Below are 21,450 nucleotides of genomic sequence, written 5' to 3' on the forward strand. Positions count from 1 at the left end.
GTATGAATGCACTGTTTTCCGTTTCTGGGTGCATTATGGGAAGGAAGGGCCACCAGAGGCTGGCCACCCTCCTGCTCCAATGGAAGGGGAACTGGATGGGAGGGTCAGAGTGTCACATACGTGTCAGGGCGGTGCCTGGAGGGCCGAGTTGTGAACACACTTTCCTGACCCTGATGGCCTCCACGCCAGGAGGGAGGACGGGGAGTCCCCAGGGCAGACGCGCTCTCCCTGTGGGACTAGGAGTCCAGACCAAGTGTTGGGAGGACCCTGAGGCTGAGGGAGACGGCTCCCAGCCCCTCCGACTGCGGAGTCCGCGCCTGGGCGGCCTGGCGTGAGGAGCCTCGCTGGTCTCCGCCTCCATCCACCTGCACACGACCTTCTCCATGTTCCCGGGCTGCCTCCTTCCCGCGGGCGGGCCAGGCCCATCTGACGGCCTTACTGTAACGTGCCTCTCCAACAGCGGTCACACTCCCAGGTCCTGGCTTTGGACTTGAGCATCTCAGCACTGATGGCATGGGACACGCAGGGTCATCCCTCCCCAGGGCTCGGGCCCCAAACCACCTGCTCATGCCCATCATCCTGGTACTGGCTTACGTGTCCCCATCTGGGAGCCAAGAGCACCGCCAGGGCCACCCCCACGCGCCCAGGCCGTGGTGTGTGCTGGAGCTGAGCACCACACCCCCTCACCGCAGAGGCCGTCCTGCCTCCTCCCTGGTGGAGGGGCCCTCTGATCCTCCATCCTCCTGGGTCAGTCTGCCCACCACGGCTCGGGCCTCCTGGGGGTGTGAACCAGGACCGCCCTGTGGTTCCCCTGAGCTCCTGGGACAAGAACAGGTGGGCTCCTGCCTGGCCTGGCCTCACTCTGCAGACTCTCCATCCGGCATCACCAAGGGTGGACACTGCTTCCTGCCAGAGCCCACACCAGCCCTGGGCTCTGCCCTCATGGCGGGATGGGGAGCATGGGGGGTGGGGGATGCCTCGGCGTGGATGTCAGCATGTGTGCCAATTCCACGTCACCCAAACCCAACTCCGGGGTCTCCAGCCCTGAGGTCAGGGCAGCCCTTTCTGATACACTCGATTCTGGCCAGCTACCCGCTGGGATACAAGTGCCTCAGGCAGAACTGCTTGCTATGTCTCCCCTCCCCACCCCCCGTTGGGCCCTCTGAATTTTGGAAGCAAAATGCTCTTGAAAAGGATAAATTCTGTCGATGTGCCCCGGTTGGGGGGGGGCGGGAACTGGGGACTGTACCTGTTGAGTAGGGTAGACGCTCCACACTACTTTGGGGTGCATTTTACTTAAAACAGCCCCCCAGTTCCTATGGGGAACCTGTGCTCCCCTGGGCCTGCCTTGCTGGGAACCGGCACCCCTGGGCAGCATCCAGGCCTGCTTCTCCACAGCCCGAGAAGCACTGAGCCCCCGTGCAGGTCAGAGCCGCAGGGCGCCCCCAAACCCACCCGCAGGCAGGGCAGTGCCAGGAGGAAACGCAGACACAGCAGCAGACAGCCTGTGCAGCTCTCTCCGCCACAGCGACAGGCCTTTCCGTCTTCCCGAGGCTGAACATCCTCACTCAGTGGAGGCGGGTGGCAGGCGCCAGGGCTCCTGAGCACAGGAGGGGCAGGTGCGGCTGCTTCCAAAGAGACGCTTAAAGAGCACACCTGACAACCAACGCCTTTAAGCAACAAGCAATGAGCAGAGTTCAAAACGGGGGACTTGCTTTCTCGTTCTAAATTACGGAAGTTTTTTAAAAAGCGGCCGCCCAGGCCAGGCCAGGCGGTTGGAGCATCGTCCAGACGCTCCCAAGCTGAACTTCAATCCCTGGTCAGGCACGACAGGAGTCAGCCTAAGGAGGGGAACAACCGACGTTTTCTCACATCTTTCTCCCTACCGCACTCTGAAACCAATAAATTAGGTTAAAAGGCAGTGGCCAGAGGCAGCCAGGCGATGCTTCAGCCCTGCCATCGTAGGCCTGGGACAGGCATCCGGCTCCAGGGATGATGAAAACACTTGGTTCTGCTGACCCAGCGTGAAGTGGCGGCAGCCAGTGCCCAGGTGAGTGCGATCACGCGGACTGCACTAAAAGGCAGACGTGCCGCCTGCTGGCACGAATAATGACCACGCTGCGGAGAAGGCCAGAGGGGTTTATTCATGGAAGGAAGTCGCCCTGAACCCTCTGCCTGACCTGGTGCCTGTGCTAACACTGGGCTGGAACACTCGGCCTCCCAACGGCAGGTGACGGATGAGCCGCGTCCACCGGCCGTTCAAGTAACGTTTCAGGAACCCGAGGGGCCCTGGGGGCGCGCCTCCCGCACAGCCACGTCTGTAAACACTGTTGGGGGCTGGGCTGCACCTGGCACACCAGGGACAGAGCATCTAAGCACGAGGTCAAAGCAGGACAATCAGGGCTGGCGCGGGGGTAGGGTTGGGGTGGGGGCGGGGCAGAATTCCCCCTCCAGCCCCGGCCCCCACCCTCTCGGCCCTCGGAGCCAGGGTCTCCACTCTGTCCACAACTGGCTGAGAATCAAAGGGCCCGGCCCGGGGCTGCGGGGCCTGGGGAGTGCAGGTGCCGCCTACGTGCGGTTCATGGTCTGGAAGATCCGGGAGATTTGCAGCATGACGGGCCCCGTCTCCGGGTCATTCATCCACTGGGTGCTGTTCAGGGGGTTCTCGAGCATGTCTTCAAACGCTGTGGGGACAGAGGCAGGGGAATGAGCCTCTGCCCTGCACGTGCACACATGCACACACACGTAATGCATACACATTCATACGCATGTGTACACACAATATGTGCACTCATATGCACATTGTGCGCACACAACACGTGTACAGTGCACACACACACTGCACACACAACACTGGCATGCCTGCGCTGGAGAAACTTTCCACAGCTTCCTAGTATAGACATGGGCTGAACACCCGCCGAGACCCCTAGCCCCACCACACTGTCTGACCTGCTGTCACACCAGCAGCTCTGAGGTCAGAGGGCAGCGATCCAGCTCTGCAGGGAGCCCAGGCCTGTGTGTTCACTGGACACCAAGTCTGGAAATCAATTGGCAACAGCTACCAGGAATCTTAAAAATAGTCAGGCCGTGACTCAGTAATTCCAGTCCCAATCAGATGCGGAAAGGACTTACATATAAAGACATTGTTGCAAGGACCATAACATCTCCTTGGAGAACTGTAAGTGTTCATCTTAAGAACGTGACTTAAAGAAACAGCACACTAACAATGTATCTGAGCAGTTCTTGAACATGAGAACTCTGATTTTTAAAAGTTTTGCAAAATTGTTTTCCCAAAAACCACAGGTGCCTTCAGCAAAAGCTGAGCCACAGCAGCCCTGGCCATGGGGAGATGGGTCAGATCCTGTTCATCAGCGTTCTCTCTCTCTCTCTCTCTCTCTCTCTCTCTCTCTCTCTCTCTCCCTTCCTTCCTCCTTCCCTCCCTCCCTCCGTCCCTCTCTCCCTCCCTCCCTCCCTTCCTCCGTCCCTCTCTCCCTCCCTCCCTCCCTCAAATAAATAAACGTGCCCTCGGGTTTAAAAAATAAAATGAAATTGTTTTATGATAAATATAAACGAAAGCATCAGACAAGTCTAACAGGAGCCTGAGGAAAGCGGTGTGCTGGGCTGCAGAGCCCCACATGTAAAACCTCGTGATGTCGCCACAGAGGGGACAGCAGCAAAACTGAGGTGCATTCAGGGATCCAAACTCAGCACCCCAACTTGGGGAAAGGGAGCCTCCTCAATCCGACCAAGGACATCCTGAAAAATCACCGACGACTGGCGGCCAGTCGCAGCCCCCAAGACGGCCCTTCAGAAGAGGCTGGGAAGCCAGGAGGGGGAGACCAGGCCGTGTCCCTGAAAGGGGAGGGGAGGGGAGTGGAGGTGCTCCAGGGCAGAAGGACCCAGGCTACACAGAGCACAGAGACAAACTCAGCAAGATGCTCGCCAGGGGAAGAACCGTGTACAGAGGAAGCCCCTCACGCACACCTTTCCGACCTGGGACCACAGGGCTTCCGTGTCGTCAATGAGTCACGGACACGGCCCGCTGCGCTGGAACCCAGGACCTGTGTCCGCGGGAGGAAGGTGGGCTGGGAAAGACGGAAACTCCCGGTGAACAAAAACAGCCCACCAGAGCGGGAGGCCAGAATCCAGCTGATGCCTTCCGGAGCCAAGGGCCTGGGCGCACTGGCCTTCAGGAGGGCTCGGCTGGAGAGTCAAGGAGACGGCAACGCACCACAGCACCTGCCCTCCCCTGTGCTGGGGAGCACGGGGCTCTGAGCGCTGCACACGCCCTGCACGCACACGCCCTGCACGCACACGCCTGGCCCTAGGTCCCTGCCCAAAGACTCGCATGTGTGCACTGGAGGGCGGGCATGAGAATGAGTGGAGCAGCCCTGACGGGGGCAGCATGAGCCGCCTCCCTCCCCCACCTCACCCCCTATGCCCCCACCCCGGGCCGAGAGCAGAACAGAGCCGCGGTGCCCTGGCTTCGGGAAGGGCCTGCCTCAGGAGACTGAGTGCCCACTGCCAGGTGTGCCCAGACGCACTCCCCTCCCACAGCAGGCACTGCACCCAGGCTGCCTGGGAAACGCCATGTGACAACACTCCCAGAGCAGCAGAGCTGAGGGCCTGGGCACTCTGCAGGGAGGGCACTGAGGGGCCAGAGGCTCTGAGGGTCTGGAATGCTCTTGGCTTTTTAAATACAAGCCCAAGGCAAGGCGCACGCTTATTAGCTCCCCTGACCTGGAGGACCTCTGTGCTGGGCATGACCCTCCCCTACACCTGGAGGACCGCTGTGCTGGTGTGAACTCCCCTGCGCCCAGAGGACCACTGTGCTGGTGTGAACTCCCCTGCGCCCGGAGGCCCGCTGTGCTGGTGTGAACTCCCCTGCGCCCAGAGGACCACTGTGCTGGTGTGAACTCCCCTGCGCCTGGAGGCCCGCTGTGCTGGTGTGAACTCCCCTGCGCCAGGAGGACCCCCGTGCTGGTGTGAACTCCCCTGCGCCCGGAGGACCACTGTGCTGGTGTGAACTCCCCTGCGCCCGGAGGACCGCTGTGCTGGTGTTCACAGTGTGGGGGGCAGCGCACAGGAGCTGGCCCACCACAAGCAGAGCCTGGTCCTGGCCCCAGTGACGCAGGCAGCAGCACATGGGGCCCACGTGCGCAGGGACCGCTCTGGGCTGGGCTGCGCGTCTATCACTCAGGAACATCTGGGTATCCGGGGCGGGCCCCAAGGCAGCGAAGGGGGGGCACACGTACCGAGTAGTGTTTTGGGGTTGGTGAGGCCCAGCTGCACAACGGGGTTATCCAGGATGGCTTGGAAGAGGGGGCTGTTGGGGTCAATGCCCTTGTCCAGCTCCTCGGGGGAGGGCTTCCGGTCCCCCAGCAGCCACTCGCACTGCAAGGCAAAGGCGCAGCCGTCAGCCGGGACCCGTCACCATCCAACAGGCCCTACTCATGTGACCACGGCTCTCCCACCCGAAGGGACCAGCCAGCCCACCGCTGAGACCCCCAGGCAGTGCCGTCAGCAGCCAGGTGTTCACAGAACGGGACTCGGCTCAGAATGTGTCTAACGAAGCAAGTGGATTAGAGCCCAGAACCCCTCAGCATGTAAATCTTCCCGCCATCAGAACCTGCCCACGCCACCCGAGGAGCCTCCCGCAGGGGGCGCCGCGGCCCGCGCCCTGCACTCACGGCGGCGCTCTGCTGGTTGTTGCTCACTCGCAGGGCGTCCAGCACCTCCTTCTCGTCGAAGCCCATCTCCATGAGGGAAATGACGGCCTGAGGAGAAGCCAAGCCTCAACGCCATGTGTGGAACCGGGAAGCTCGGCCGCCCCCGGGCTAATTAGTGAGGGCTTCCCCTGCACCACGGCCGCTTCACAGCTGTCTCCCCGCAGGCTTCCGACACCGAGGGACCAGCAGGGCGGCGGAGGGCGCCTGCCCCGGGAACAGACCGCAGGGACGGGAGGCCCTGCCTCGGGGCCAGGCTCGCCTCAGGGCCCCCGGGAGCCGTGGTTGTCTGGGTCTCACTGCCCAGGAAGGCCCTAACGCCCTTGTTTCCGAACGCCCCGTTACAGTCTAATTCTGACGTGCCGTCCGCGTGCTGCCTGGGGGTGGCCTCACGGCATGTCGAGGCCCCGGAGCACTCAGGAAAGACCCTGCGGAGCCACCTGCTCTGTGAGCTCACAGCCAGTGTTTTCTTTACGTTTTTCTTGATTTTAGAGAGAGGAAGGGAGAGAGACCCAAACATCAGTGATCCTCTCCTGGGGATTGAGCCCATAACCTGGGCACATGCCCCCGACCCGGAACCTGACCTCTCCATGCACAGGATGACGCACAAACATCAGCCACGCCAGTCACAGCCATAAGCCAGTATCCCTGCCTCCCAAGCTCTTCCCTGGCTCTCTGGCCCCTCTTAGCTCCAGGCCCGTCACGAATGACAAGAGAAGCCATCAGAGTCGTGTACAATCCCTGGGAACCATGCTGAGTCAGGACAGGGTGGCCTCTTCCGCTAACGTCATAGACCGCCCTCCATCTCGGCCGGGAAGAGATGCCCAATGTCCCGGCGGTGACACGGGACGCCCCTATCCTCACGGGAGCCCCGGGCAGGGTCCTGGCACCCAGGGCTGCCCGTCTGCGCCCGGCACACATGCTGGGCCTTCTCCCGACTACAGATCGGGGAGAGGCTGGCATCAGCCCTATGACCCGCCCCTCGTTTACAACTGCTATAGGAGGAGGAGCACCCATGGGGGTCCACGGCTCCCAGGCCCTGGTCACAGCACGGACCTGCTGTGGGCTCAGCAGGTGGCAGATGTGCCGCCGGCTGCTCAGAGGAAACCGCCTCCGGGACCCAGTGAGCACTGAGCTCGGCCCCGGGCCTCACAGCTCCACTGTCTCAGTGCGTGGCCCAGGCGATGCCACCCAAGGGGGCAGCAGCGGGCCTCCCAGCAGGACACGTACCCGACCGTCAGCCCGAAATGCCCTTTTCCGTCGGATCTTCTTGAAGATTTCTGTGAGCTCGTCTTTGGCCTCCTCGTCCTCCTCGCTGGGGCCGGCGGCAGCCTCGGCCGGAGCTTCGGCGCCCGCGGGGCCCGGCGAGCTGTGCCCTGGAAGCGGCGTGTCGATGGCGGGGTCGTCTGCGTGCTCAATCAGCCACTCCATGGCTTGAGGAACGGACATGCTAAAAGGTAAGGAGACTTTCCAACACGCCCAGGCGTCACAGGGCCCTTTCCCTCCCCCAAAAGCCCGGCAACTGGAGGAGGCCTCGAGCAGGCGCTGCCGACCGCTGCCGTGAGGATCTTCTCTCAGGCAGTGGGGCCGCGGCCAGACCTCAGAACCCACTTTGTGAGCCAAAGGAACCCGAGGGCCAGGACCACAGTGAAAAGGCACGTGGCCACGGCCCGAACTCCGGCTGACGGATCGTCTCAGCTCTGAAGTCCACGAGGAGACAAGTAACCAGAGACGGGAAACTGCAGGGCTGTTAGAGCCACACAGCCGCCCACTGGGTGCCCGCGCCCTGCCCCCGGGTCCTCCCATTCCCCCCCTCGCCCCCGCCCGCTCACAAAGCAAGGCCGTCCCCTAGAGGGAGCCGAGCCCAGGCCGGTGACTGCTGGCTTGTTTTCAAGCACCTCTGGAATAACGCACCCTGGCCTGACTCAGGGAGTGGGGGACAGGGAGGTCTCGGGGGCAGGCCCTCCACCAGCCCCGGGCGGCCCCACGTACTGGCTCAGCCGAAGCGCCTTCACGGCCCTGCTCTCGGGGAAGCCCATCTCCGTGAGCTGCCGCAGGGCCGTCTCGTCCACCCGCTCCTCCTCGTCCTCGTCCAGCATCGCTGTGGGCGACACGCGGCCGGTGAGGGGCCCGGGCAGGGCCGCCCACCAGGAGCGCTTCCCAGGGACCCCTTGGAGCTGTAGGGCCTTGTCTGAGCCCCAAACGTTTGTGGGAAATCTGCTGGGCCTCGGGAGACCTGACGCACACCCGTCCGCCCTCACTCGCAGGAACAGGAATGTGGGGTGAGCAGCTCCCCAGCCCATGTCTTCTGAGCAGCAGCAGCAGCAGCTGCTGTGGGGCCCCGGCTCGCACGTACCATTGGCCTTCGTAAATAACTCCACGGCGCCGGGGCTCAGCGCCAGCAGCTTCTGCGCCACCTCGATGAGGGACAGCAGGATCTTCCGGAGCTCCGTCTGGAACTGCACGGGGGTGGGAAGAGGGTGAGCAGGGAGAGGGTGTCTCAGGGCTCCGAGTGGAGGGGAGGGGCTGTGACAGAGAGCACTGGTCCCTGTCCTACAACCAGCCTCAGCCACCATGAGACACCACGTGGGGACACACCCCAGGAGAGACAATGCCAGGGTCCCAGGCCTGGTCATCATGGAACCCTGGAAGGAACCCGAAAGAGGCCGCTGCTGTAGGGAGCAGGGCTCGTGGCCGTGCCTAGACGTGATGGATCGAAGGGGCGACCATCCTAGGGCACAGGTGCCCGAGGGCTGGGCGTACCCCAAAGAGGCGCTGCTCCCTCACGACTTCCAGGACCACAGCCAGGCAGCCAGGCTCCTGCCAAGCTCAGGACAGAACCTGGACATTTAAGCATCCTCCTTCCTCCTGCCTTAGCTTGTCTTCTAAATTTTTTACTTCAAGAAAAGTTCAGGTTTACAGAAAAGGTGCAAAAGGTACACCAGTTCTAGTATCCCTGTCACCCAGCCTCCCTAGCATTTTTATTCTTTTAAGTAATATATATATATATTTTAATATATTTTATTGATTTTTTTTATTCATTATTATTATTATTTTTTTTATAGAGAGGAAGAGAGAGGGATAGAGTGTTAAAAACATCAATGAGAGAGAAACATCAATCAGCTGCCTCTTGCACACCTCCTATTGGAGATGTGCCCGCAACCAAGGTACATGCCCTTGACTGGAATCGAACCTGGGACCTTTCAGTCCGCAGGCTGATGCTTTATCCACTGAACCAAACCGGTTTCGGCGTCCCCAGCACTTTTAAAGCCTTCTGGGCCGCCCACAGTGGCGCCCCCTCCCCCCCACGGTGACGAGGACCCCTGCTCGCCCGCCCCCAGCGACACTCACGTCTCGGAGGCTGGTCTGCACCACAGCCCGGTCCATGTTGCAGGCGGGCAGGCCAGCCGTGGCTCGGGCGATCGCATCTCTGTCGGGGGCTTTCTGCTCTTGTTTCTTCTACACAGAAACATAATCAGTCAGAAACTACTGCGCAGGCAACAGTGGCAAGATTGTGCAAGTGGAACAGACAGAGCCTGGCAGGGACAGTCGGTCCTCTGGGAGCTGGACACAGTCCCCGCTCCGTAACTGGCGGTGGTAGGACGGGCAGCGTGGCCGCTGGGCTGGGGAGCGGCCACCCTCTGAGGAACACAGGCCAAACTCACACTCACCTCTGCTCCTTCTGGCCTGCCCCCCACGCAGGGAAGAGAGACGGCAGAAGTGACGAGAGCAAAGGGCAGGAAACCACCCGAGCGACAGCACGGACCACTGTGAGGCCACACGCGCAGAGGGAGCAGCCCCCACGGCCAGGCCAGGCCAGGCCAGGCAGGGGCACAGCGCCAGGCTGGTGGACAGGACAAGTCCTCCACCCGCCTGCTCACCCCAATGCCCAGTCTGTGAGCAGGATGGGCTCCCTCTGGGGACCGGTCTGCCACATGGCACAGCCAATTTACAAAAAGGTGCCTGGCCCTGGCTGGTGTTGCTCAGTGGAAAGTGTCGGCCTGCAGACTGAAGGGTCCCGGTCAAGGGCACATGCTCGGGTTGCAGGCTCGATCCCCAGTGGGGAGCATGCAAGAAGTAGCTAATAAATGATTCTCTCTCACCATTGATGTGTCTCTCTCTCTTTCCCTCTCCCTTCCTCTCTGAAATCAATACAAATATATTAAAAAAGAAAGAAAAAAGAAGTTGCCTGTTGGTGGGCCCGACCTAACCAGGCTGGCCTTGGGCAGAGGGATGCAGCAGCGGAGTCTCTGCTGCTGGCTCTGAGGACACGGGGCTGCGAGGCAGGCACACGCAGATCCAGAGCTGACAGCAGCCCCGGCTGACGGCCAGGAAGGACTCGGCGCCTCAGCCCAACTGTGAGCCACCAGGTGCGGACCTGGCAGCCTGGGAGGCGTGGTTTTGCTGGGAAGTCTGGGCAGTAATCAGTGCAACTGGTGCAACCGGACGCGGACGCAGACCTAGAGGCTCAGGGGCCCTGACACAGGAGGTCCGATAGGGAGGGAAGTCCGGGCTGCACACAGGCCTGGGAGACAGCGGGAGCGGGGGACCTGGAGGCGCCCCGGGAAGTGGGAACGGGGGCCTGCACCGGGACCCTTCCATGGGGGTTTATCAGTGCTGGTGAGGAAGTGGGAAATCAGTGATGTGCCGGGAGGAACCAGACAGACAATGAGGCGGCTGCTGGCACTAGAAGAGGGGGCTGCATGACAGACAGGGCCTGGGTGCGTTTACTGACAGCCCTGATGGGCCTGACTGCTTCAGAGCACTGGGATCTGGCCCCAGGGGCGGGGGTGGGGGACCAGATCTTCCGGAGCCAGCAGGGTGACACCGATCCCTGAGTGGCCAGCGTGGGGTGGAGCTGGGGAGCATGAAGGGATCAGAGGTCCACGGCCTCTGGGATGCCTGGCAGGTGGGAGAGCAGGCTACCCTTCCTAGACCCATGGTTCTGACAATTAACAATAACCCACAGAACACACCAACATCACAACATCCACGCAGAGACGGGCCGCAAGTGGCCGTCCACTTGCAGCTTCAGGCAGCTCCTGACGGGCAGAGCAGCGGGCAGAGGCAGGCCCAGGCCTGTCTGCCAGAGATGGGCTGAGCGGCCTGCGGGGGGCCAGCTGTGCTGGCAGATAAGCAGGGCCGCCCAGAGGGCCCCTCCCTCCCCACCTGTCCCAGAAAACCTGCAGCAGCGCCTTGCCCTCAGCGCCATGCCTGCTTCCTCCCAGTGAGTGCTCTCCCCAGCACTTCAGATCATGGATAAGACACTCTGTATCTACCCTCCCTGTTTTGGCACAGTGTACAGAGTGTCAGCCTGCAGACCGGAGGGTCCCAGGTTCGATTCCAGTCAAGAGCACATGTTGGGCAGAAGGCAGCCAATGATTCCCTTTCATCATTGTTTCTCTCTCACTCCCTCTCCCTTATTCTTTGAAATCAATAAAAATGTACTTTAAAAGGAGAAACTCTGTGCCTGAAGATAAGGAAAAGCTGTGACGTTAACGTGGCCTGGGCAGAGGCCCCGTGCACCAGCCTCCTGCATGCAACTTCGGGCAGCTGTGCACAAGCGCTGAGCCGAGGTCCCAGAGCGAATCCCGGGGACCTGAATCTGCCCCGAGATGCAGACCAGACAGGCCCTGGGCTCTCCAGGAGTCACTCAGTGACGCCGACATGCACCCCATCCCTCCGGGGTGAGGTGAACGTGCCCCCACCCCATGTGTGCCCCGTTTTGTGGGGCTGTGGTCGGTCGGCAATGCCCCGAGCTGTCGGCACAGGTCTGGGGGCACACAGTGAACTGGTGGGGACTCGGCACGTAGGCCTCACCACAAGAACATCCAGACGCTCCGCTCTGCTCCAGTCTAAACTCTGAGCGAGCCAGGTGGTCCAGGGCCGGTCACGTGACCAGCAACCGGACAGGCATCGGTCACCCAGCTCAGCCCAGACAGAACCCCTTGTGCCCTCTCCGCCTGCCTGTGAACGACTGGCACCCAGAGCGCGTGTCCCCGAAGCCTCGGGGTGGGGGAGGGCTCTCCCTCACAAAGCTCCCGTCCCCTGCTCTGCTCACCTTTTCCTCGGCGGAGACGTCGGCCATCTTAGGAAGCGGAGAGGGCGCGCGCCTTTTCACCAGCAGCAGGACATCTGGGAAGAAACAGCCCGTCAAGCTGGTTACGGCTTCGTGTCCACAAAGTAGCCGCTGACCACGGACACGGGGCCTCCTGCCCAGGCGTCCACTCCAGCCGTCTTCCCTCAGCACTCGGCTGGTAAGGAAGCACGCCCCTGGCTCACACCAGGCTCCCTGCTCGGCAAGAGCGGCTGTGGGTCACAGAGCTCACCAGGGGCCCGGGAGGCACACTCAGCCCCTCCCTGGTGGGAATCGCGCACAATGCTCTCATTTCAAGGGGCCACTGGAAGTCTGGGAGGTTGGGGGAGCGGTCAGTTCAGCCACAGACCAGCTTGGGGTCAGCTCCCACCTGGTTCTGGCCTTGACCTCCATACTCGATGGAGGTCAGCAAACGCTTCCAGTGCTTTCAAAGCGGATTTGAGGGCACCCAGGACCCAGACCATCCTTTGAAGGAGGTAGAGAACCGAGATTTCCCCCGGCCGGCATGGCTCAGTGGTTGAGCGTCGACCTATGAACCAGGAGGTCCCAGTTCAATTCCCAGTCAGGGCACACGCGGGTTGTGGGCTCGATCCCCAGTGTGGGGTGTGCAGGAGGCAGCCGACCCATGATTCTCTCTCATCATTGATGTCTCTCTCTCCCTTCCTCTTTGAAATCAATAAAAATAGTTTTTTAAAAAGAAAACCAAGGTTTCTTCCCCAAATGTCTCTGGACAGAGAATATTGGGCGACCGGGGGACGTGTGTGGAGAGAAGCAGCTCCCGGGGCTGGAGCAGCCGCTGGGCGTCCCTGCAGCCTGCAGGGACCTGTGGCCGCTCTGCACGGTGTGCTCTGCTTCCAAACAGAACTCACAGTGGAGTCGCCTGTCCTTCTGAGACGGACGCTGCCTGTCCGCGTCCAGTCCCCCGGTTCTCACGAACATCCTGCCACACACGCTGGTGTGAGTGAAGGGAAAGGCGAACGGTCCGTGTGTCCCCCCCCACCCACCCGACGTGGCCACCGACGGCCGCTCCTCCTGGCCCGCCTGCCGGGCTCGCCCGGCGCTCACCGTGGTCCTGCACGTTCTCCTCGGCGATGGTCTTGGCGTCACTCAGCACCCTCTCGGAAGCAGCGTGGATGAGCTTGTGGTGGGCGACACTCTTAGGGTCTTCTAAGCTCCCATGAGCACACTGAGGGGAAATCAAGTATTTTAAGATAGAAAACAAGTAAATAGTAAAGTCAGCAATCGAGAGCCTGGACCACCAGCCACACAGGAACCCAACAAGAACGGGCTTCCTTACCAGCCAAGCAACGAAATGCCACCACCCCAGCCCCGAGCGCACTGTGTCCACACCCGCCGAGGGTTCTGAACGGCTGAGCCGACAGGAAGCACTCTGTGGCAACACGTGGCACTGCCAGTCGCTTCCCTCTGATCTGGGGAGAACTGAGGAGGCATTTTAACATGAAGACAGCAGGCCCGTGTCCTGAGGATCTGAAGATCTCAGATGACCGTGTGCTTGCTTGTCTTTCTCACACAGAAAGGGAGGGAAGGAGGGAGGGAGGAGGAAAGGAGGGAGGGAAGGAGGGAGGGAAGGAAGGAGGGAGGGAGGAAGCGGGAGGGGGGGGGGAGAGAGAGAGAGAGAGAGAGACAGACAGAAAGAAGGGCCGAGGAGAGAAGCTGGCCCACAGGGAGGCCCGGCAGGGCCTGACCACTAACTGCTCACAAACCCGACCGAGAAGACACCTGCAGCAGCTCTGCCCTGGCTCACAAGGACACCAGAGACCCCAAGCCGCAGGTGCTGTTGGGGGGCCTCTCCTGGAAGGTCAGGGGGACAGGGGTCTCACTGACCAGGGCCTGGAACTCCAGAACACAGTGGGGGACGAACACACTGCAGACCTGCCCCAGCCCCCGTGGAAGGCACTGGGGACGCCTGAGGAGCAAACCAAGGCACAGCCGCACAGAGCCTGCGGCCAAGGGGAGGGGAGGGGGGCTGACACCCCCAGCCTGCTCCTCCCCCAAGCACGTGCTGTAACTTGTCATTGAAGACACACCTCCACGTGACCTAAGGAATGCCCCAGCCACATCAGCAGGTGCCCGGCAGGGACTGCAGTGCCACGGGAGGACCAGACAGGCACCCCAGCACGTCACAGGTCATTTTCTTAACTTAAGCGCGTGTGGACCCCGCACAAGACAGTTCCCGTCCCCTCCTGAAGTCCCAGGCAAGGGGGGCTGGAGCCCACGCTGAGATCCCCGTCTGTGTAAAACCCGGGGGAGTGGAACCATGGGTAACTTCTTCCGGAGTGAGGGGATAGCCCTCCGGGTAGAGCAACACGGCCCTGGCCGGCGTGGCCCGCGGCTCCGCTGGCTGAGCGTGTCCCGGCACCAGAAGACCAAAAGGTCCCTGGTTCCATTCCTGGTGAGGGCACATGCCCAGGTGGTGGGCTCAGTCTCCAGTATGGGTGCCTATGGGAGGCAAGGGATCGATGTTTCTCCTTCTCTCCCCCACTCTCCATTCCTCTCTCTCTAAAATTAATAAAAACATTTAAAAAATAAAGAAATACAGCCCAGGAGAGGGGAGGGAGCAGGAAAAGGGATGCTGGGAACCGGCGGGGAGGAACCTGAGCTCGCACACGGCTGGCTCACTGCCCCTCAGGCTGCAGCAGCGAGGCTGTCGCCAAGGGTTTCCAGGGTGACATTCAAGTGCTCAGCTAGAGAATTCCTTCGCTGCCTCAGGCCTCTGACGGACAGCTCAGCCCTCGGGCCTCCTTTGGTGTGACACTCCCCTGGGTCAGATCCTCCGCCTCCGGGAGCCAGCAGGCTGGAATAACAGCTCAATCTAAAGCAAGATCCCAAAGATCCGTCTCAACTCTGGCTGGAATACTAAATCTCAGAAACAAAACAACTAGCACCGTACTGAACCCGGACTGCCTAATTAACCCCCGAGCTCCCGAACTTCAGCGGGAGCAGCTGTGGACCAATCTGCCTCCTCACTTCCCGTTCCCCTTTATAAAACGACACTACCATCGTTACGTAAATCTGCACCCTCAGCGAGCGAAAATAAATGCCACGTGGGTTTACCCAGACTCCTCCCCACGCCCTGTCCCCTGGGCAGCTGATCTATTGCCATGCAGTCCATGAATCCACGGGTGTGCTCGGGGCCCATCAAGAGCCTGGCCCTGGACGTGTGGCTGCAAACCCACCCTCGAGGACCTTCCTTCCTGGGGGAGGACACAGCATTGGTGCTGGGGGACACCCCCCACCCTCTCTCCTCTCCCCTCGAACAGCATGGTGATTGTGGAGGGAGGGCGTGGAGGTGGAATAGGGTAAGGGGGATACATGTGATGGGGGGAAAAATAAAAGAAAGGAGAAAAATAATAAACGCACGCACACCCCCCGGCTGGGTCCGAAGAAAAACCAAGAAAATGGCCAAAACCCTGCCCCTCAAGCGCAAGCACGAGTGCCCTTCTCCTGGACGAGACTGGGGGTCGGGGTCAGCGCTGTCCTACCGCCCAGCCAGGTGGCCCCAGGACAGTCCACAGAGCCCCACCCGGAGAGTAACTCAAAACTACCCCCGCGGGCAGCCCCTCAGCAGGAGGTTGACCCCGGAGGACACAGCACTGTTCTCACAAACACCTGGTGGCAAGTCCAGGCGCGCACCTCGCCCGGACCCGCGCCGGCCGGCCCTCCTCCAACCTGACCTGCCGGGAGGAAGCCGTTTCCAGGGGCGGCCAGTCCCCTTCCGGTGGAGAGCGTACGGAGACAAACCATCACAACCGCCTCCGACACGGCGGCCCGGACAGGAGCGTCTCCTGTGGATCTGCTTCAAACCCGCCGCCGCCGGTCCAGTTTAAGGCCACGGGGAGCCGGGCGCTGTCTTAGGAGACCCCCCCGCCCCGTCCAGCCCCCGCGGCCGGCCAGCCCGCCGGACGCCGCGCCTAGGGGGCGGCCTTGCGGGGAGGCCGGGAGACCCCCCGCCCCCCGTCTCCCTCGGGCGCTGCGGCCCAGCCCCGGAGCTGCCACACCGGTAAACACAACGCTGGGGTCCGGGCCTGCCCCTCGGCGCCCTCCCTCCGAAGCCCCAGTGTCCGGCCTGCCCTGCCTCCGGCCGTAGGAGTTACGGGGGCGGGACGGAGGGCGCTCAGCCGGCCGCCGGGGCTGGGAGAGGGGCGGGGCGGAGGCCGCGGCCGCCGGCCTCACCTGCTTGAGGCAGCGCTCCTTGAGCTGCTCCACCGAGGTGTCCTCGGTCGCCTCCTCCAGCCACTCGGTGCCGTCGGACGCGCAGATGTGCAGCCGCAGCACTTTGCCCGTGAAGATCTTCTCCTCCTGCACGAACATCGCGCCGCGCCGCCGCCGCCGCCCCGGCCCTGAAGGTCACCGGGCAGGGCGGGCAGGGGCGGGGCCAGGCCTCCCGCGCGCTCGCTCGCTCGCGGGCCCCGCTGCCCCGCCCCGGCCCCGTCGGCCGGCCGCCTGTCACTCGCGGCGGCCTGAGCTGTCGCCCTGCACTGCCGCCGAGCCGCCGGGGGCGCGCTGTTTGCCGCTGCGCCGGAAGTGCGTCACAGGGCGCGCCCGGGCATGCCGGGAGATGTGGTTCTCCAGCATCCGGCTTGCATCCGCCGATGCGCCGGAAGAACGTCATGGTGTGCGCCCGTAGCATCCCGGGAGATGTAGTTCTCTTGCGGCTGCCTTCTTCCCTCAACTGCCTGCCTGCGTTTTGCAGCTGAGCACCACTAGCCGCGCGGGACCGTTGAGTTTGCTGTAAAATACACACCGGGTCTCCGAGAATTAGGAGGAAAAGAGCAATGTGAAATGCTTTGTGCAATATTTTTTTTATTGTCAATAGTATTACAGATAACTCACATTCTCCCCTCTTTTTCGCCCTCCTCCAGCCCCTCCCCTCTCCCAGGTCTTCACCACCCTATTGCCCGTGACCATGGGCTGTGCATGTAAGTATGTGAGTGCTTTGGTTTATCTCTTCTCGTCCCCCAACCCCACATCGAGATACCATCGTGCCTCCCTGCTATGGGTCTTCAGTGTTAAATACTTTATTGTTTTTATATGGTCTCCACCTTGAAATAGCACTTTGGATGTCTTGGGTTAAGTAAAATATATCGAATTGACTTCACCTGTTTCTTTATGCTTTTTAAAGAGGTGGTTTCTAGAAAACTTTAAATTGTGTCTGTGGCTGCTATTGTGTTTCTCTTGGGAGGTCCTGGCCTTGAACAGAGTTTCTCAAAGTGTGTTCCGAGGCCAGCAGCAGCAGTGGCAGCTGGGGCCTTGTCAGCCACACAGCATCTGTTTCAACCTCCCCTCTCCAGCCCTCGCTCTCTCCGGCCTCTGCTCGGCTGCAGAGCCACTGACGACATCCAGGCCGGCCTGTGGGCACCCGTGGGAGCGGAAGCTGCCCAGGGACTCCGTGCACACCCTCTCTGTGGGGTGGTAAACGTCAGTGCTGCCATTTGGGCCTGACTCCAACTCACTCGTTTCCCTCCTTCAGGAACCTTGACAGCAGAGGTGAGCTGTTCCCAGGGGCGGGCGGGTTATGGGGAGCCCTCCCAGCACCCAGCACCCAGCACCCGCAGGCATTTACTCTTCACACCGTTTGTACACGCGTCCTCAGTCTCCCCTGGAGATCCTCCGACCTCGTCCGAATTCAGTTTGTCTAGTGTTTGCTCATGGCCGCCACGAGCCAGCCCCGCTGCTCGCGTAAAACGGTGATCGAACTGGAAGCCAGGACAGGCTCCTGGGCATGGGGTCTCCCCTGCAACGCCGTCCCAGAGAACAAGGGGACCCAGGCCAGCAGGGCGAACGAGAACAAAGCCAAGAGTGACCAGAATCGCCCCCGCCGGGAGGCAGGGCACCCTCAGTGCCACCCCCTGCAGGAGGCAGGGAAGGTGGGGAACCCCATGAGCCCAGCCCGGCAGGTGGTTACCTGGGGATGCAGGGGTGGGGTGGTGCAGGGGGCATCCGGTGGACGTTGCTGGGAGGGACTGAACACACGGGCCTGAGTCCAGGAGGGCTGGCCGAGCCCACCCGGCCCTCCCTCCCCTCTCCCCCCTCTGGCTGCGACCCAGCACCTACCGTCTCTGAGCAGAGCCTGAGCTGCCAAGGGGATGACCCCCTTCCCGTGGTCTCCCCACCCACGGACTCAACTCCTAGACCCCGAGCACCCACCAGCCAGGAGGGCTTCAGGAAGGCAACGCCAAGTCTGGCCCAGGGGCACCCGCCCTGGTTCTCCTGGGCCAGTGTCCCACCCCCAGGAGGGCGCCCCGACCCCAATCCTCTCCACCAGCAGCTGCTGGTGGTTCCTCAAGGTGGCCACGAGAGGGCAGGGGCGAGCCATGTCCTGTTGTGGCAGCGAGGACTAGGGAAGATGACTGACTAGACAGTGGGCTCCCCTCGCCCTCCCCGGGGCCCGGCTGGGGCCCGGTAGCGAGTGTGTGCCAAACCGAGGACACAACGCGGCAGCTTGGCCAGCACGCCAAGGGAGTCTTGGTTCTGTGCCGTGAAGGATGGCCAGGAGCCCACTAGCCATCAGGAGGGTGGAGGTGGGGCGGTTTGGGGGTACATTCCAACAAGAGGGAGCAGCCCCACCACCCCCTTCAGAGGGAACTCCAGACCCAGAGAGAGGAGGGGCAGCGTCTGGTCACTTACCCTGTGCCCAGGAAAAGCCAACACCAGGCCCACTGTCAGGTCCCGGCCCCCACCTCTCCTCTTCTGCCCAGGACCCCTTCCAGGGGTCACCAAACCGAGGAGGGTCCTGGGGCAGCAGGGACAGCCTCACAGACCAGGGACAGGCATCAAGCAGCCGAAATTCCCTGCCTCCTGGGTCTGCATGCAAAGGTCCAAGAGTGAGCTAGGTGTCCTTGGGGCTGGGACCCCGGGCGGCTGGGAGGGAGGGTCTGTGCATGGCCTCTCCCAGCCCCCGGTGTCACCAGGCACCCTCGGCGTCACTCAGCCTGCCCCATCTCCCCCCGTCCTCCGTTCTTCCAGCCATTGGATGGAGGGGCACCCCAATCCAGGGTGACCTCACCTTGAGACCCTTGACCAGTCACCCCTGCAGAGACCTGATTTCCACACAAAGTTGTTGTGAGTTCCTGAGCAATTGAGTTTTGGGGCACCCCATCGCCCCCTGACTGAGGTCTCGGGCGTTTATGGTGTGGGGTGTGGGGTGTGGTCCTGTGCCCTCAGCAGGCGAGCCTCCCTCCAGCTCCCAGCGCATCCTCTGAGCTCCGGGGGAGGTCGGTGCGGCCACAGGTGTGGGGCTGGGCCTCCGGAAACGGGGAGTGCACGTGGCCCCGCGGTTAATTAATTATTACATTAAATACACCTGCTCAGGCCCCGCAAACAGGAAGGTATTAATCACCCATTTCCTCGGCGTGACAGGTCCCTCTCCCTACATTCTTCCGCTGCTGACTGCACCAAATGGTCCTCTTCCGGCTGCTGCCACTTCCCACCAAGCCGCGGCTCATGAATATTCCGGCGTCACAATGTGCTTTGTAAAAGAGCAGACTCCTTATTTCACTTTTACGTTGGCTGTCAGGAGCAGGAATTTTCCAGGCCCTCAAATGATGGGGACCACAGGATGGTCCCGGTCAGCCAGACCATTCCCGGGGGAGCCAGCCCCGACTGCGCGGCCACGAGGGTGTCAGGCCTTCCTGCCCGCCCGGGGGAAGCCGGGAATGCTGCTGAATGGACAGGACAGCCGGTGTGCCCTGCCCGGTCCGCCCTGGCTCCTGCGTCTGGGCAGCCCCTCCGTGGGCCGGCCATTGTCTCACCAGCTCAGCACCAGCCCCCTCCTGCACCCCCCGCTGAGCCCACCCCGCTGCCCCTCAGTTCAGGGTCCTCTTAGTGCCCCCAGATCAGGCCACGGGGACCAGGGTCAGAGCCCCTTCATCGTCCACAACAGGTTCATTCTGCGCCCCAGCCCCAGGTGCGGGGAGAGCAGGCAGCGGCCAAGTTCCCTATCATCCTGAGTGAGTGAGTGAGTGAGTGAGTGAAAGGAAACTGGAGGGGATGTGACTCAGGTTCACCTGGGAGGGTGTGTGGCCAGGGAATCCCGTCCCTCCTCACGTGGTGACGATGGGCTTTGGCACCCAGGGGCCCACAGTGCCCTCTGCTGGCGGCCGCAGGGTGGCACCAGGCGGCCGGGATGGGACTGACAGGTCGCCGCCCTCTGGGGCTGGGCTCTTAGGGCACTCAGCGGCCTCCCCTCACTCTCCACACGAACGGCACACACGCGGGAAGCAGTGCCCATCAGAGGGGCACTGGTGGCCGCCGGTGGCCCAGGACCAGAGGGGCGTTCCGGGACGGGGTCCCTCACCTCTGGGGCTGCCGAGCGGACGGTCCCCGGGCCGGACCTCCTGGGGCCTGGACGCCGAGGGCGTGCCCTCTGCGAAGCGGCATCTGTGCGGCTTGCAGCGAGTCGCCACCGGGCAGCGCCAGCCCTTTCCGAGGGTCTCGGTGGGCAGAGCCGACTCATGCCCCCCCGAGTGCCAGAGCACCCCCGTGCTTCCTGATGGTGAGAACTAGGAGCCATCGCGGGAGCCGGGGCCAGCCACCCCGGGGGGTGGAAGGGGTCTCAGACGGGGTGCAGGAGGGGCACCGGCCCCCTCCCGGGGCTCCTGTGGCCTGGCCTGGGCCCGGGGACCAGTGTCTGTGGGTGGAGTGACGAAGCCCCGAGTCTTATAACCTTATTTACCGAGGTCACCCCCACACAGTCCCTCCGTTTTAAAAAGAGGCCCAGAGGGCTGGCCGGCGGGGCTCAGTGGCTGGGCATTGATTTATGAACAGGAGGTCAGGGATCGATTCCCAGGCAGGGCACAGGCCTGGGGTGTGGGCTCCATCCCCAGTGTGGGGCGTGCAGGAGGCAGCCCTCTCTCCCTCCCTCTCCCTTCCTCTCTGACATCAATAAAAATAGATTTTAAAAAAGAAGAAGAGGAGAGAGAGAGAGAGAAAGGTGGAGGAAGGAGGGAAGGAGGGAGGGAGGGAGAGACGGAGGTCGGCCCAGCCCCATCTGTTCCAGGCTGCCTTCCCAGAGGCTCCTCCCAGAGCAGGTGCGGCCGCCTCTCTCCGAGGTGCTGAAACTCGGGGCACCTGGCCACCCCAGGCTCCTGCCTCCAACCACAGGCTGCCCGTGGGTGCCTTCCCACCACCACTCCTCTGCCCTCACTCTTCACCTCCTCGTCTTGTCTGCTCTTATGTTTATGTCTAAGCGCGTGGCGCTTGCCTGGCCAGTGCTGCTCAGTGACTAGCATGTCCGCCGCTCACCACGAGTCTCGGGTTCAATTCCCAGGCCAGGGCTGCGACCGGCTGCCTGTCCACTCTCACCCCTGGTGGTGCTGAATGCAGGAGGCAGCCCAGTGATGTCTCTCTCTCACAGCGATGTTTCCCTCTCCCTCCCCCTCCCGCCCTCTATTCCACTCTTCCGGGAAAAGCCGTGGAAAAAGTACCCTCGGGTGAGGAATGGCAAAAGGAGATTGTGTGCAATAACTGTCACACAGAATGGACCAATATGACCACGTCTCTGCAGGGCTCAGTGCATCACAGACGCCCACACTGCTGCTCGGCCACAGTCCCCTCTCCTCTGTGCCCCCTCCCCTCTCCACCGTCCCCTCTCCTCCCTCCCCTCTC

The 21,450-nt window shown here is 62.1% G+C and overlaps 1 protein-coding gene across 3 annotated transcripts; it reads right to left on the reverse strand.

Annotated features, from left to right (window-relative positions):
• Window positions 1-2,123: 2,123 nt before the first annotated feature.
• Window positions 2,124-16,308, reverse strand: UBAC1 (UBA domain containing 1). 3 transcript variants are annotated; one of them, XM_036416925.2, is made up of 10 exons: window positions 16,018-16,300; window positions 12,889-13,009; window positions 11,788-11,861; window positions 9,078-9,185; window positions 8,083-8,185; window positions 7,719-7,827; window positions 6,957-7,176; window positions 5,691-5,777; window positions 5,256-5,394; window positions 2,124-2,684 (listed from the first exon to the last, which is right to left on the reverse strand). In XM_036416925.2, exons 1-10 carry the CDS (start codon window positions 16,153-16,155, stop codon window positions 2,569-2,571), a joined length of 1,215 nt encoding a protein of 404 aa, XP_036272818.1. In that variant the 5' UTR covers window positions 16,156-16,300; the 3' UTR covers window positions 2,124-2,568. The 3 variants fall into 3 exon arrangements, with proteins under 3 accessions (XP_036272818.1, XP_045429861.1, XP_036272819.1); XM_045573905.1 differs by lacking the exon at window positions 5,691-5,777 and having other exon boundaries at window positions 16,018-16,308; XM_036416926.2 differs by lacking the exons at window positions 11,788-11,861; window positions 12,889-13,009 and having other exon boundaries at window positions 16,018-16,305.
• Window positions 16,309-21,450: the final 5,142 nt, after the last annotated feature.

The sequence above is a fragment of the Pipistrellus kuhlii genome, unplaced genomic scaffold, assembly GCF_014108245.1.
Source record: "Pipistrellus kuhlii isolate mPipKuh1 unplaced genomic scaffold, mPipKuh1.p scaffold_m20_p_57, whole genome shotgun sequence".
NCBI lineage: Eukaryota > Metazoa > Chordata > Mammalia > Chiroptera > Vespertilionidae > Pipistrellus > Pipistrellus kuhlii.